General features: G+C 45.0%; 1 protein-coding gene across 1 annotated transcript; it reads left to right on the top strand.

Annotated features, from left to right (window-relative positions):
- Positions 1-6,185: 6,185 nt before the first annotated feature.
- On the top strand, positions 6,186-10,252 carry ahsg2 (alpha-2-HS-glycoprotein 2). Its single transcript, XM_046360423.1, has 7 exons — positions 6,186-6,539; positions 7,231-7,341; positions 7,434-7,515; positions 7,846-8,003; positions 8,364-8,471; positions 8,667-8,744; positions 9,514-10,252. Exons 1-7 carry the CDS (start codon positions 6,330-6,332, stop codon positions 9,910-9,912), a joined length of 1,146 nt encoding a protein of 381 aa, XP_046216379.1. The 5' UTR covers positions 6,186-6,329; the 3' UTR covers positions 9,913-10,252.
- Positions 10,253-14,570: the final 4,318 nt, after the last annotated feature.

Here is a 14,570-nt window from a genome sequence, read left to right as displayed (position 1 = left end):
CGGTCAGAGGCCGAACAATTGCCGTACTAGGCAGTGATACAACCAGTGCTCTCGATGTTGCAGCTGTAGAACCTTTTACATTTTGACGATCTCAGGACCCATGCCAAATCTTTTTCGTTTCCTGAGGGGGAATAGGCTTTGTCATGCCCTCTTCACGACTGTCTTGGTGTGTTTGGACCATTCTAGTTTGTTGTTGATGTGGACACCAAGGAACTTGAAGCTCTCAACCTGCTCCACTACAGCCCTGTTGATGAGAATGGGGCATGTGTAACGGATGTGAAACGGCTAGCTTAGTTAGCGGTGTGCGCTAAATAGCGTTTCAATCGGTTACGTCACTTGCTCTGAGACCTTGAAGTAGTAGTTCCTCTTGCTCTGCAAGGGCCGCGGCTTTTGTGGAGCGATGGGTAACGATGCTTCGTGGGTGACTGTTGTCGATGTGTGCAGAAGGTCCCTGGTTCGCGCCCGGGTATGGGCGAGGGGACGGTTTAAAATTATACTGTTACATTGATGCTGTTGACCCGGATTACTGGTTGCTGCGGAAAAAGGAGGAAGGTCAAAAGGGGGGTGAGTGTAACGGATGTGAAACGACTAGCTTAGTTAGCGGTGTGCGCTAAATAGCGTTTCAATCGGTTACGTCACTTGCTCTGAGATCTTGAAGTAGTAGTTCCCCTTGCTCTGCAAGGGCCGCGGCTTTTGTGGAGCGATGGGTAACGATGCTTCGAGGGTGTTGTTGATGTGTGCAGAAGGTCCCTGGTTCGCGCCCGGGAATGGCCGAGGGGACGGACGTAAAGTTATTCTGTTACACATGCTCGGTCCTCCTTTTCCTGTAGTCCACAATCATCTCCTTAGTCTTGGTTACATTGAGGGATAGGTTGTTGTTCTGGCACCACACAGCCAGGTCTTTGACCTCCTCCCAATAGCCTGCCTTGTCGTTGTCTAAGATCAGGCCTACCACTGTTGTGTCGTCTGCAAACTTAATGATGGTGTTGGAGTCGTGCCTGGCCATGCAGTCATGGGTGAACAGGGAGTACAGGAGGGCACTGAGCACGCACCCCTGTGGAGCTCCAGTGTTGAGGATCAGCGTGGCAGATGTGTTGCTACCTACCCTCACCACCTGGGGACGGCCCGTCAGGAAGTCCAGGATCCAGTTGCAGAGGGAGGGGTTTAGTCCCAGGATCCTTAGCTTAGTGATGAGCTTTGAGGGTACTATGGTGTTGAATGCTGAGCTGTAGTCAATGACTAGCCATCATCAACTCAGTGGGTTTTGTCCAACATGTCTCTGGACCTACTCACTACCACAGTCATACTCTGGACCTAGTTTTGTCCTGTGGAATAAATGTTGTGGATCTTAATGTTTTTCGTCATTATCCTGGACTATCGGACCACCATTTTATTACGTTTGCAATTGCAAGGAATAATCTGCTCAGACCCAAACCAAGGATCATCAAAAGTCGTGCTATAAATTCTCTGACAACCCAAAGATTCCTAGATGCCCTTCCGGACTCCCTCTGCCTACAAAAGGACATCAAAGTACAAAAATCAGTTAACCACCTAACTGAGGAACTCAATTTAACCTTGCGCAATACCCTAGATGCAGTCGCACCCCTAAAAACAAAAACATTCGGCTTAAGATACTAGCTCCCTGGTATACAGAAAATACCCGAGCTCTGAAGCAAGCTTCCAGAAAATTTGAACGGAAATTGCGCAACACCAAACTGGAAGTCTTCTGACTAGCTTGGAAAGACAGTACTGTGCAGTATCGAATAACCCTCACTGCTGCTCGATCATCCTATTTTTCCAACTTAATTGAGGAAAATAATAACAATCCAACATTTCTTATTGATACTGTCGCAAAGCTAGCTAAAAAGCAGCATTCCCCAAGAAAGGATGGCTTTTACTTCAGCAGTGATAAATTCATTAACTTCTTTGAGGAAAAGATAATGATCATTAGAAAGGAAATTACGGACTCCCCTTTAAATCTGTGTATTCCTCCAAAGCTCAGTTGTCCTGAGTCTGCACAACTCTGCCAGGACCTAGGATCAAGGGAGACACTCAAGTGTTTTCGCACTATATCTCTTGACACAATGATGAAAATAATCATGGCCTCTTAACCTTCGGCTGGGAATTTCATTGATAGATAATTTGCCCATAGTTTAGGGATCCCCATAATTCCCGTGGATGTGCCCTTCCCCGTTCACGCCTTAGATAGTCAACCATTAGGGTCAGGGTTGATTAGGGAGGTCACCACTCCTTTGGGCATGGTGACGCAGGGGGGTCATACGGACAGAATTAGTCTCTTTATTGTTGACTCTCCTGCATCTCCCGTGGTACTGGGCCACAGAGGGCTCTCACACGGTGGTCACAAGAGTCCTCAGGTAAGTGTTTAGGGGTTTCCGTTGGTGCCACTACGGTGGAGAGTCCAGACCAGGTCTCCACCGTGCGCATTCCCCCTGAATATGCCGATTTGGCTCTCGCCTTCTCTAAAAAGAATGCGACTCAATTACCCCCTCATCGACTGGGCGATAGATCTCCTGGTAGGCGCTGCACTTCCCAGGAGTCACGTGTCTCCGGGAGGGAGATGAGGGGAAGACGGCTTTTAGTACCACCTCTGGGCACTATGAGTACCTCGTCATGCCGTACGGGTTGATGAATGCTCCATCAGTATTCCATGCCTTTGTAGACAAGATTTTCAGGGACCTGCACGGGCAGGGTGTAGTGGTGTATATTGATGACATTCTGATATACTCCGCAACATGCGCCAAGCATGTGTCCTTGGTGCGCAAGGTGCTTGGTCGACTGTTGGAGCATGACCTGTATGCCAAGGCTGAGAAATGCCTGTTCTTTCAACAGTCCGTTTCCTTCCTAGGATATAGCATTTCCACCTCAGGGGTGGAGATGGAGAGTGACCGCATTGCAGCTGTGCGTAATTGGTCGACTCCCACCACGGTAAAGGAGGTGCAGCGGTTCATAAGGTTTGCCAACTACTACCAGAGGTTTATCCAAGGTTTTGGTCAGGTAGCAGCTCCCATTACCTCACTGCTAAAGGGGGGCCCGGTGCGCTTGCAGTGGACAGCTGAGGCGGACAGAGCTTTTAGTTACCTGAGGGCTCTGTTACATCGGCTCCCATGCTGGCCCATCCGGATCCCTTTTTGGCGTTCATAGTGGAGGTGGGTGCGTCCGAGGCTGGAATAGCAGCTGTGCTCTTTCAGCGCTCAGGTACGCCACCGAAGCTCCGCCCCTGTGCTTTCTTCTTGGGGAAGCTCAGCCCGGCGGAGCAAAACTATGACGTGAGGGACCGGGAGCTGTTGGCTTTAGTCAAGGCTTGGAGACATTGGCTTGAGGGGGCTAAACACCCTTTTCTCATCTGGACTGACCACCGCAATCTGGAGTACATCTGGGCGGCGAGGAGACTGAACCCTCGCCAGGCAAGGTGGGCCACGTTTTTCACTCGTTTTGTTTTCATTCTTTCTTACAGACAAGGCTCCCAAAGCGTTAAGGCAGATGCATTGTCCCGGCTGTATGACACAGAGGAGCTGCCCATGGATCCCACCCCCATACTCCCTGCCTCCTGCCTGGTGGCACCGGTAGTGTGGGAGCTGGACGCGGACATTAAGTGGGCATCATGTGCAGAGCCCGCTCCCCCTCAGGGTCCAGCTGGGCATCTGTACGTTCCGTCTGCTGTCCGCGACCGGCTGATCTATTGGGCCCACACGTCACCCTCCTCTGGTCATCCTGGAATCGGTCGGACGGTGCGCTGTCTTAGTGGGAAGTACTGGTGGCCCACTTTAGCTAAGGACGTGAAGGTTTATGTTTCCTCCTCCTCGGTGTGCGCCCAGTGCAAGGCTCTTAGACACCTGCCCAGAGGTAAGTTACAACCCTTACCCATTCCACAACGGCCGTGGTCCCACCTATCGGTGGATTTCCTAACCGATCATCCACAATCCTGGTCGTTGTGGATCGTTTTTCTAAGTCCTGTCGTCTCCTCCCTTTGCCCGGTCCCCCTAAGGCCCTACAAACGTTGGAGGCCCTGTTTACACACGTCTTTCGGCACTATGGGGTGCCTGAGGATATAGTGTCCGATCGGGGTCCCCAGTTCACATCAAGGGTCTGGAAGGAGTTCATGGAACGTCTGGGGGTTTCGGTCAGCCTTACCTCAGGTTTTCACCCCAAGAGTAACGGGCAGGTGGAAAAAGTTAACCAGGATGTGGGTAGGTTTCCGAGGTCTTATTGCCAGGACCGGCCGGGGGAGTGGGCGGTGTTCGTGCCCTGGGCAGAGATAGCCCAGAACTCACTCCGCCACTCCTCCACTAACCTTTCTCCCTTTCAGTGTATATTGGGGTATCAGCCGGTTCTGGCTCCTTGGCATCAGAGTCAGACCGAGGCTCCTGCGGTGGACGACTGGTTCCGGTGCACGGAATAAACATGGGACGCTGCAGACTGTCACTGCAGTGAGGCCCCGGTGTTCGCAGTGAGGCCCTGTGCCTTTTGGTGTTTGTCCCATTATGTGAATTCTTGGTTGGTGAGCAGAACCCAGGCCTCACAACCATAAAGGGCAATGGGTTCTATAACTGATTCAAGTATTTTTAGCCAGATCCTAATTGGTATGTTGAATTTTATGTTCCTTTTGATGGCATAGAATGCCCTTCTCGCCTTGTCTCTCAGCTCGTTCATAGCTTTGTGGAAGTTACCTGTATAGTGTTGATGTTTAGGCTGAGGTATGTATATTTTTTGTGTGCTCTAGGGCAAAGGTGTCTAGATGGAATTTGTATTTGTGGTCCTGGTAATTGGACCTTTTTTAGGAAGACTGTTATTTTTGTCTTACTGAGATGTACTGTCAAGGCCCAGCTCTCTCTGTATGTGTCTGTGGCCAAGTTTGAGAGGATCAAAACAACAATGTATCATGGGTAAATTTTGACTGACTGACTGCACTCGTTTTGATGCTCTCGAACACGGCCAATATCTGGTACGTGTTCTCGTTCTCCTGGTGCGACGTTGCATGCATCAACCAATGGTTGCCATCAACTGACAGATTGCTATAACATATTATGTGGTTAGCTGATACTTAAAGTACCTATCCAGGCGTTGTAAGATCTGGCCCTTTGTCTGCCTGCCAGTTGCGCCTGTTGTGAGTGGGGCAGGGATCCATGAATGCTGTAGTAGGCCAATCATCTCCTATCAGCAGCATACTTGCAAATCGCTTGTCTCTAGTTTAGTGGCAGAGCCTATATAATCCACCAGGTGTCATTGCATCATTGTTGTTGTGGCTCTCCCATCTAATTGTAGTAGCCTACTTTGCTAGCCTGATCCCAGATCAACTTATGCTGTTTTACTTACCATTGGCAAAACACAAGACAACACAGACAGAGCTAGGGCCATGCTACACAGAGACATCTGGAACCAGACTATAGGCCTTTTGCTCCCTGTATTTTCCTTTCCCTAAGGGAAATACAGGGTGATGCCTCATAATCATTATATGAAATTTACACTGGTCCCTTATCAATCACAATGTATATTACTGTAAGGGATGCGGAACTGGTGGCAGTGAAGTCAGACGCAGGAGAGCAGAGATAGGTAATCGCCGACGGCAATACAAAAATAACCTACATGGGTACAAAACCCGACGCGCACTAGTAACATAGAGCACAAGCACTTACAAACAAACAATTCCACACAAGGACATGGGGGGAACAGAGGGTTAAATACACAACAATTAATGATGGAAATGGAAACCAGGTGTGTAAGAAATCAAGACAAAACAAATGGAAAAATAAAAAGTGGATCGACGATGGCTAGAAGACCGGTGACGCCGACCACCAAACACAGCCCGAACAAGGAGAGGAAACGACTTCGGGGGAAGTCGTGACAATTACATTGTCTTGTAAAGCTACTGAATGTTCTGAACACACAGGCTACGGAAGATCTAGAGAAGACCTGGGCTACAGTGTTGCTACAGTATTACTTTTCATGGCATCTTCTTAATTCACATCAATGAAATCCCATATTTGATCCAAGCTTGACTTTTTCTCAGTTGAACTAAAGAGTAGAATTTTGACATCTACCTGCTGACACCAATGCACCTGATCACCCCAGACTTTGTCAGTCTAGCATTTATCTTGGCAATATTCCATATGGGGTTCAGGCTGAGGATTCTTGCACAATCCACACGGTACACAGAAGTCTGGGGTGGACATGTGTTTACCTTGGCTCTGTGGTGAAGTTTAAAGTACAGGCTATATACCAGGGCATATGGACTCAGTCGTTCTTGTAGTGTACCCCTGTCATTACCTGCTACAATACTTCCATCCTCTCGCCCTGTCCTAACCCTCCTGATGATGAGTCGCCTGGGTATAGCCTTGGTTTTGGGGCTGCTGACGGGGGCACGGGCCCAGTTGTTGCTGCATAATGTGACCCATCCGCCCTGCGACTCGCCCGACGTGAAAGCTGCAGCCCTGGTGGCCCAGGATTACCTCAACAGCCAGCACACGCACGGCTACAAGTACGCCCTGAACCAGATCGATAACATCAAGATCCTAACCAAGGTGAGCCAGAGCTGGAGCATGGATAATAGAATAATCCACAGAGTCATATATAGATACATCTCTATATACCTCATCTCTAGATTGGCATAGATGTATGATACAGTCTAGTGTGACGTCACACCAGGCAACATTCATTATTACAGATTGTAATGGCATCACGTAGATTGGACTTCTGTACTTGCAGAATGAGGCAGAATTATTGTTATGTTGTTTAAGTACGAAAAAAATAAAAAGAAGTATGAAAATGTATGCACTCACTACTGTAAGTCTCTGTGGATAAGAGCATCTGATAAATTACTATGATGTAAAATGTAAATGTAAAGACAAGATACATTTTCAAGTTTATCTTAACTACCCAGGTCCTACCAGTTTACAGTTTTGCAGATGTTTGAGACAGATAGCATAGACATATTTTAGTTTTGTTTAACCTAGTGTTCTAAGGACAAATACAATTTTGATACAAAGCCCCTTTTTTCATGTGTTAACCTCTACGGTTAGCCCTGGAGCTGTATTCACAGTGCTGATCTAGGATCAGTTTCACCTTTTAGATCTTAATGAATGAGATTACATGGACGACTAGGGGGGTCTGATCCTAGATCAGCACTCCCACTCAGAGACACTTTATATTTCGAATAAGAGCGCAGATATAATATATTCCCGTTCAGTCATGCTCTCCAGTGTTGTTCAATAGCCTGATGGATCAGAGATCTATCTGATGGAAGTGGACCTACTGGAGACCACATGTCACGTTCTGGACCCTACACCTGTCGCCAACTGCACCGTCAGGCCGAAAGTAGTCACAGTGAGGCCAATTCTCCACTTTATTAAATACATTTGATATTCTATGTAGTTAACTCCAATGGATCATTGGTAATGTTGTTTGTTGTTTTTTAGGCAGTGGAGGGAGATTGTGATGTGGTACTGAGAAAGGTTGGAGGAGTTATGTCTGTCACAGCTTTCAAGTGTAAAACTGAAGGTATGCAATCTTTATGTCACATTCTTTTTCAATCTAATCCATTGAACTATATAATTTCACAATCCCGTTCCCCAGACAAATAAAGTATAATCAACACATTCTGTGAACAAAGTCTGACAGCTACTGACTGGAGAGGTACCACAGAAGTGGGAAGGTGAGATCCCACTGGGCACACACTGGTTGAAACAACGTTGTTCCCATGTCATTTCAATGAAATTACATTGAACCCACGTAGGAATAGATGTTGAATTGACGGTCTGTGCCCAGTGGAATATATTCACGCACACACTAATACACTCACCTGCTCTCTCTATCTGGTACCATGTCAAGAATCAACGGAGGACCTCTGTGTGGGCTGTGCCTCACTCCTTCCCCTTAACGACACTGCAGGCCTGGCCATGGTCTCTGCCTCGCTGGTCACCTTCAACAACAGGACAGGCAAAGAGTCATTGTTTGCAATCATGGAAGTCGGACGCATGTCAACTCAGGTAAAACATATTTTCTGATCATATGATCATCATGTGGGCAAGTGCAATCTCCTGTGTAGCTCAGTTGGTAGAGCATGGCGCTTGTAACGCCAGGGTAGTGGGTTCGGTCCCCGGGACCACCCATACGTAGAATGTATGCACGCATGACTGTAAGTCGCTTTGGATAAAAGCGTCTGCTAAATGGCATATATTATTATTATTATATTATTATTATATTATTATTATTATTATATTATTCTAAAAAGAGTATGGTAATGTTTTTATGTCCAAATGAGGTAAACATTTTAAGAGCCAGTTTCCTGCACACAGATCTAGACTTTTTTCTGTGTCCAGGAAACTAGCCTTCAATTCTGTTTGCAGGTTGTGTCTGGTGGTGCTAGATACTTGGCAGAATACGTTATAGTAGAAACTAACTGCACTGCTGATGACAGTGATGACAACTGTGTGCCGCTGACCAATGCTACGGCAGTAAGTATACATTATATCATGGAAGGAGGAATTCCCAAACCTGCATTTCAAATGGCCATACTAGCATACTACTTAGAATGCATGCCCAACACATTGTTTCATTCTAGGTGGTATGATAGTGTGGTTATTGAAACATACTCAATGTCTTGGTATTTAATCAGTACCACCTTGTGACACGTTTCTTTTCTCTTTCAGCAACGTGGCTTTTGCCAAGTGGCTGGTGTGAGTTCTTTACACTCAATCCAGTGCAATATATTTGCTGCATCTTCAATGGTGAGAGAAAAGACATGCATTAATTCCCACCTGTGAATAAGTAGGTGACTTGTTATCACTGAGTTATTAATGTGTCTTCTATACTATAAAGGCTATATCTTATTTGAACCGAACAATGTGAATGAATTAATGAAATGAATGAACGAATTACATTTGATTTACTAGTCAAACCGCCAATTGGTAACCCATCCCTTATGGGATTAACTGACACATAAACAAACATTACAATAATTCACTGTGGTAATGAAATGATCATTCTTCTTCCGGTGTTCTCTGCATTGCAAATCGCATACAGAGTGAAAAAATGTAAGGTAAAAATCAATACATAGTAGTGAATAAGGTTAACCAAACAATAATTATATCCCTAGAGCACTAAAAGAAGACATACATACACCCTGTATATACACATACACATAAATACATAATATATACAGATAAATAAATAAAAAGAAGGCATTTGAATCCAGTCTGGCACAAAGAGAAGATTCATATGGGAGACAAGCCTCTACACAATATTTAATACACACGTGCCATCTACCACATCGAATATAAATATTTTTAGAATTTAATTAAAGGTAGCCAGTTTTCTTTTATTCAAGGCTTTAGCTAAATATTCCTCAAATGGAAATACCCAATGGACAAAAAAGCATTTCAGTTTCTCTCTCATCACTCAGCCACATAATGCCAGGGTACATCAATAAATGCCACATGAAAACAAACCATTGCACTGACAGTACTTTGACGACCTGTCTCTCGTTCTAATGTACAGATGCCTATCGTGGACACCAATGGCACAGTCCCGGTGCCTGCGCCAGTGGTCCACGTACATGCTGGTAACCTCCCCAAGGTCCACGGCCTGAGGCACCACAAACTCACCGCCCTCCACGACCCCGACCTCAGCGGCCTTCTGTCTGCCGAGTCTGGCGAGTCTGGCGAGTCCGAGGAGTCCATAGTGCCTGTGGTCCCCGTGGTGGTCCCTGTGGTCCCCGTGGTGGTGGTCCCTGTGGGTACCGAAGCGCCCCCTGTGTTCGTAGTCGATCCAGTTGTAGGCACGGACGCACCTGTTGTATCTGGGGTGGTGAAGAGGGAAGCCCCAGACAGCCCAGCTATTGTGTCTGCACTTATTGCACCTGTGCCAGTGTGTCCAGGGAAGAAGATTTTTTTCTGAGAAGCGTTCAGATTTTACAAAGCACAGACTCTTTATTGTCGCAGTCATCGAACTGCATGCGTTGGGCCCACTGCATGATCAGAGAATACCACATAAGGGCTTGAGTCTGCTTTTCATTGTGCTTTTACAAGACCTTCCTCATTAATTGGTTAGGCAGAGATTTACTACATCTTTACTAGCTATTTGTTCAGGGGGGGGTTGTCATGGTTCTAAACATGTGGGAGTTACAAGTAAGGGTTAAAATGTAGGTCATAAGGGTTCATTTACTACGCTGAATGTGCAATGGCTGTATGTACACTGAACTGCTCTGTATCTAGGGGTAATAAAGAATGACATTTTACTTACTTTCTCATGTGTCTTTCACAGCTAAACGAGACCCCAGCAGAAATTGGCTATTTATTTATCTGACTTTGATGTCCAGCCCTTATATTTAGCCTTGCAATTAAGTGTTTCACCATTTTCTTTTCAGGACAACCAGGGCTACAAGTAGAAGACATAACTATTTGACATAAACTGTTGAATTCATGAGATTATTTTTTGGCAAATGTAAATATATATATATATATATATATATATATATATATATATATTATATTATGCAAAAACCTGATCAGAATGAATTCAAATGAATGCTGTAAGTACAGAAATTGTTTTCTCAGTGGGAAATGAATATCCAACTAGTCAGTAACAACTGTTTGGAGTTCAGAGTTTATGACCGCAACTATGTGAGTTTATTACAGTATTATAGACACTATGTCCTGGGATTTCCTATGATCTTCTGTGTAGAAGAACCTTCTAACGACTCTTGTGTAGCTTGTGAGCGTCATATCTTTTAATACTTGAAAGCTCAAACCATTCGGATTCTACAGATGTTTTTGTATGAAAGACCTTGCCCTGGGCCGTTTCGGGATCCTCCCTTGTCTCACAAACATGGCTTTAGCTCCGCCCCGGTTAAACAAACTAATGTTTGGTACCAAAGGATGCAAAGGGAGTGGACGAATCCAAATGGTATAACTCAGAAGTCTGTAGCTCAAACACATAAAAGGGGTTAGAAGTCCTAAATCACACCGGCGTGACGATAGGACTCACTGTGTTCATGAAGGTTGTTAGTCACTCTGGTGATATAATTCATAAGGTATGCAAAATCAATGACTATTTTCAGAAGCACTGGCATCATCCATCCTCTAAGAATTGAACTATTCATTCATCTATTATTATTATGAAACTATTCATTGATCCATGCTGTCCAGATTGGGCCGCCTTATGATACATAGCACTGACTCTGGCCTATGGCAGGGGTACTCAAGTTCTATTTGAGCAGGTCCGGTCACACACATTTCCTAGGTGGCAAAGGTCCAGATGGATATTGTTACTGTATTTATCGGCATAGTAACAAACCCCCCCACTTCACAACCCATGTGACCCAAAACTGTTGAAACGGTTAACACCCCTCTTGTTAGTGGAGAGAACATTTAGAAATTTAATTTTACACAGTTTGCCATTGGGGCGGAAAGAACGTTTTACCGTTTTAAAGCTCATGTCCTGCAATTCTACACAATTTTCAATTTCTTATGTGTGTTTATACGATACCAGGAGTCAAGGCCCGACTGAGTTCTGTGTGTTGAGTATGGCTGTTCTATGCTACAAAAAAGTACTGGTACTATACATTTCTAATCAAAATTATAGTATCCTAATAAATCTCTGAATGATCATGTACATCAAAACATAAAAAATATGTGGCTAGAAAATATGGACATAACTGTGGACAATTTAGAAAAGGATGTAAGTGACACATTTGAATCCAGAAAACACCATTTGGTTTGAAAGGGCTTCATTAACACGTCTGTGATACCAACACAGCTTTCATTCAAAAATGTTCAACGGTACTTTGCTTGTGTAAACAATGACTTATGAAACCCCTTTTTCTAATACTCCAATTCAAAGAACTATCCATTTTGATTGGTCAAAGAAGGCAAGTGTGTATTCGGGGTTACTGAGGACCTCTTTAGACTCAGAACCTACACACGCACACTCTTGTTTTCACATATCTATTTTACTGTGCAAAACAGTAAGGCCTTCTTGATGATCGAAGACAACATAAATATGCCGACATTCCAAGTAAATTATCAGCATGGAAATAAAAAATGAACTGAATAAATCACTTGTTTTGACCATTCAGAATACATTGCCAATCCTGGCAAAGAGTAATGATCAAGGTTGAAGAGGTGCCATTTTTTTGCTGATGCTGTTGGCAACCTGATATCCATGCCATGTCTGTGAACCCGGTGACACCATCATCCTAACAACAACTGGCAGCTGCCTACAGGCAGTCCTAGATGAACTGAGCAAAACCATCCAGGACTTTATAAGAGTCTTAAAGCTGGGGAAGATACCAGATTGACAAAGTGTATCTCGATGCATGGAAAACAATTTAATATGTAAGAATTATATTTTACTATTTTAATTTCACCCATCTAGTCATTTCAGATCTGGGCTAGAGGTGGAACCAGAATGACACTTCACAGTAATATTTTATCTAATAATATGTAGTGTGTATCATAAGTATTCAGCCCCCTTTGACATAAAATAGCTGTGCAGCGATGCTCCCTATCCAACCTGACAGAGCTTGAGGAGATCGCAAATCAAATCAAATTTGACTTGTCACATGCCCTGAATTCAATAGATGTTGACCTTACAGTGAAATTCTTACTTAAAAGCCCTTAACCAACAATGCCGTTTTAAGAAAGAAAAAAAACTAAAAATAATACAAATAAATAAATAAATAAAAGTAACAAATAATTCAAGAGCAGCAATAAAATAACAATAGTGAGGCTATATACAGGGAGTACCGGTACATAGTCAATGTGCGGGAGCAACGGTTAGTCGAGGTAATTTAGGTAATATGTACATGTAGGTAGAGTTATTAAAGTTACTATGCATTGATAATAAACAGAGAAGAAGCAGCATAAAAGAGAGGGGGGCAATGCAAATAGTCTGGGAAGCCATTTGATTAGATGTTCAGGAGTCTTATGGCTTGGGGCTAGAAGCTATTTAGAAACCTCTTGGACCTAGACTTGGCGCTCCGGTACCACTTGCCGTGCGGTAGCAGAGAGAACAGTCTATGACTAGGGTGGCTGGAGTCTTTGACAATTTTAGGGCCTTCCTCTGACACCGCCTGGTGTAGAGGTCCTGTATTGCAGGAAGCTTGGCCCCAGTGATGTACTGGGCAGTACGCACTACCCTCTGTAGTGCCTTGCGGACGGAGGCCGAGCAGTTGCCATACCAGGCAGTGATGCAATCGATGGTGCAGCTGTAGAACCTTTTGAGGATCTGAGGATCCATGCCAAATCTTTTCAGTCTCCTGAGGGGGAATAGGTTTTGTCGTGCCCTCTTCACAACTGTCATGGTGTGCTTGGACCATGTTAGTTTGTTGGCGATGTGGACACCAAGAAACCTGAAGCTCTCAACCTGCTCCACTGCAGCCCTGTCGATGAGAATGGGGACGTGCTCGGTCCTCCTTTTCCTGTAGTCCACAATCATCTCCTTTGTCTTGATCACGTTGAGAGAGAGGTTGCTGTCCTGGCACCGCACGGCCAGGTCTCTCCTCCCTATAGGATGTCTGGCCGTATTCTGTGATCAGGCCTACCACTGTTGTGTCATCAGCAAACTTAATGATGGTGTTGGAGTCGTGCCTGGCCATGCAGTCATGAGTAAACAGGGAGTACAGGAGGAGACTGAGCACGCATCCCTGAGTGGCCCCTGTGTTGAGGATTAGCGTGGCGGATGTGTTGTTACCTACCCTTACCACCTGGGGGTGGCCCTTAAGGAAGTCCAGGGTCCAGTTGCAGAGGGAGGTGTTTAGTCCCAGGATCTTTAGCTTAGTGATGAGCTTTGAGGGCACTATGGTGTTGAACTCTGAGCTGTAGTCAATGAATAGCCTTCTTACATAGGTGTTCCTATGCTACAGGTCGGTAGTTATTTAGGCAGGTTACCTTAGTGTTCTTGGGCACAGGGACTATGGTGGTCTGCCTGAAACATGTTGGTATTACAGACTCAGACAGGGATAGGTTGAAAATGTCAGTGAAGACACTTGCCAGTTGGTCAGCGCATGCTCGAATTACACGTCCTGGTAGTCTTTCTAGCCCTGTGACCTTGTGAATGTTGACCTGTTTAAAGTGCTTATACCAGAGTTAAATAAATGTAAAATTATTAGAATTGTTTTACTAAATACTCACATGGGTTACTGTAAGCATGATCACAGTCATCCGGAACAACTGATTCTCTCATGCATGCTTCAGTTTTACTTGCCTCGAAGTAAGCATAGAAGTAATTTAGCTTGTCTGGTAGGCTTTTGTCACTGGGAAGCTCGCAGCTGTGCTTCCCTTTGTAGTCTGTAATAGTTTTCAAGCCCTGCCACATCCGACGCCGGTGTAGTACGATTCAATCTTAGTCCTGTATTGACGCTTTGCCTGTTTGATGCTTCGTCGGAGGGCATAGTGGGATTTCTTATAAGCTTCCGGGTTAGAGTCCCGCTCCTTGAAAGCGGCAGCACTACCCTTTATGCTCGGTGCGGATGTTGCCTGTAATCCATGGCTTCTGGTTGGGGTATGTACTGTGGGGACGACGTTATCGATGCACTTATTGATGAAGCAAATGAC

This window comes from Oncorhynchus gorbuscha, linkage group LG08, assembly GCF_021184085.1.
Source record: "Oncorhynchus gorbuscha isolate QuinsamMale2020 ecotype Even-year linkage group LG08, OgorEven_v1.0, whole genome shotgun sequence".
Taxonomy (NCBI): domain Eukaryota; kingdom Metazoa; phylum Chordata; class Actinopteri; order Salmoniformes; family Salmonidae; genus Oncorhynchus; species Oncorhynchus gorbuscha.
The sequence above is the reverse complement of the archived record's forward strand: the minus strand, read 5'-3'. Positions and strand labels throughout refer to the sequence as shown.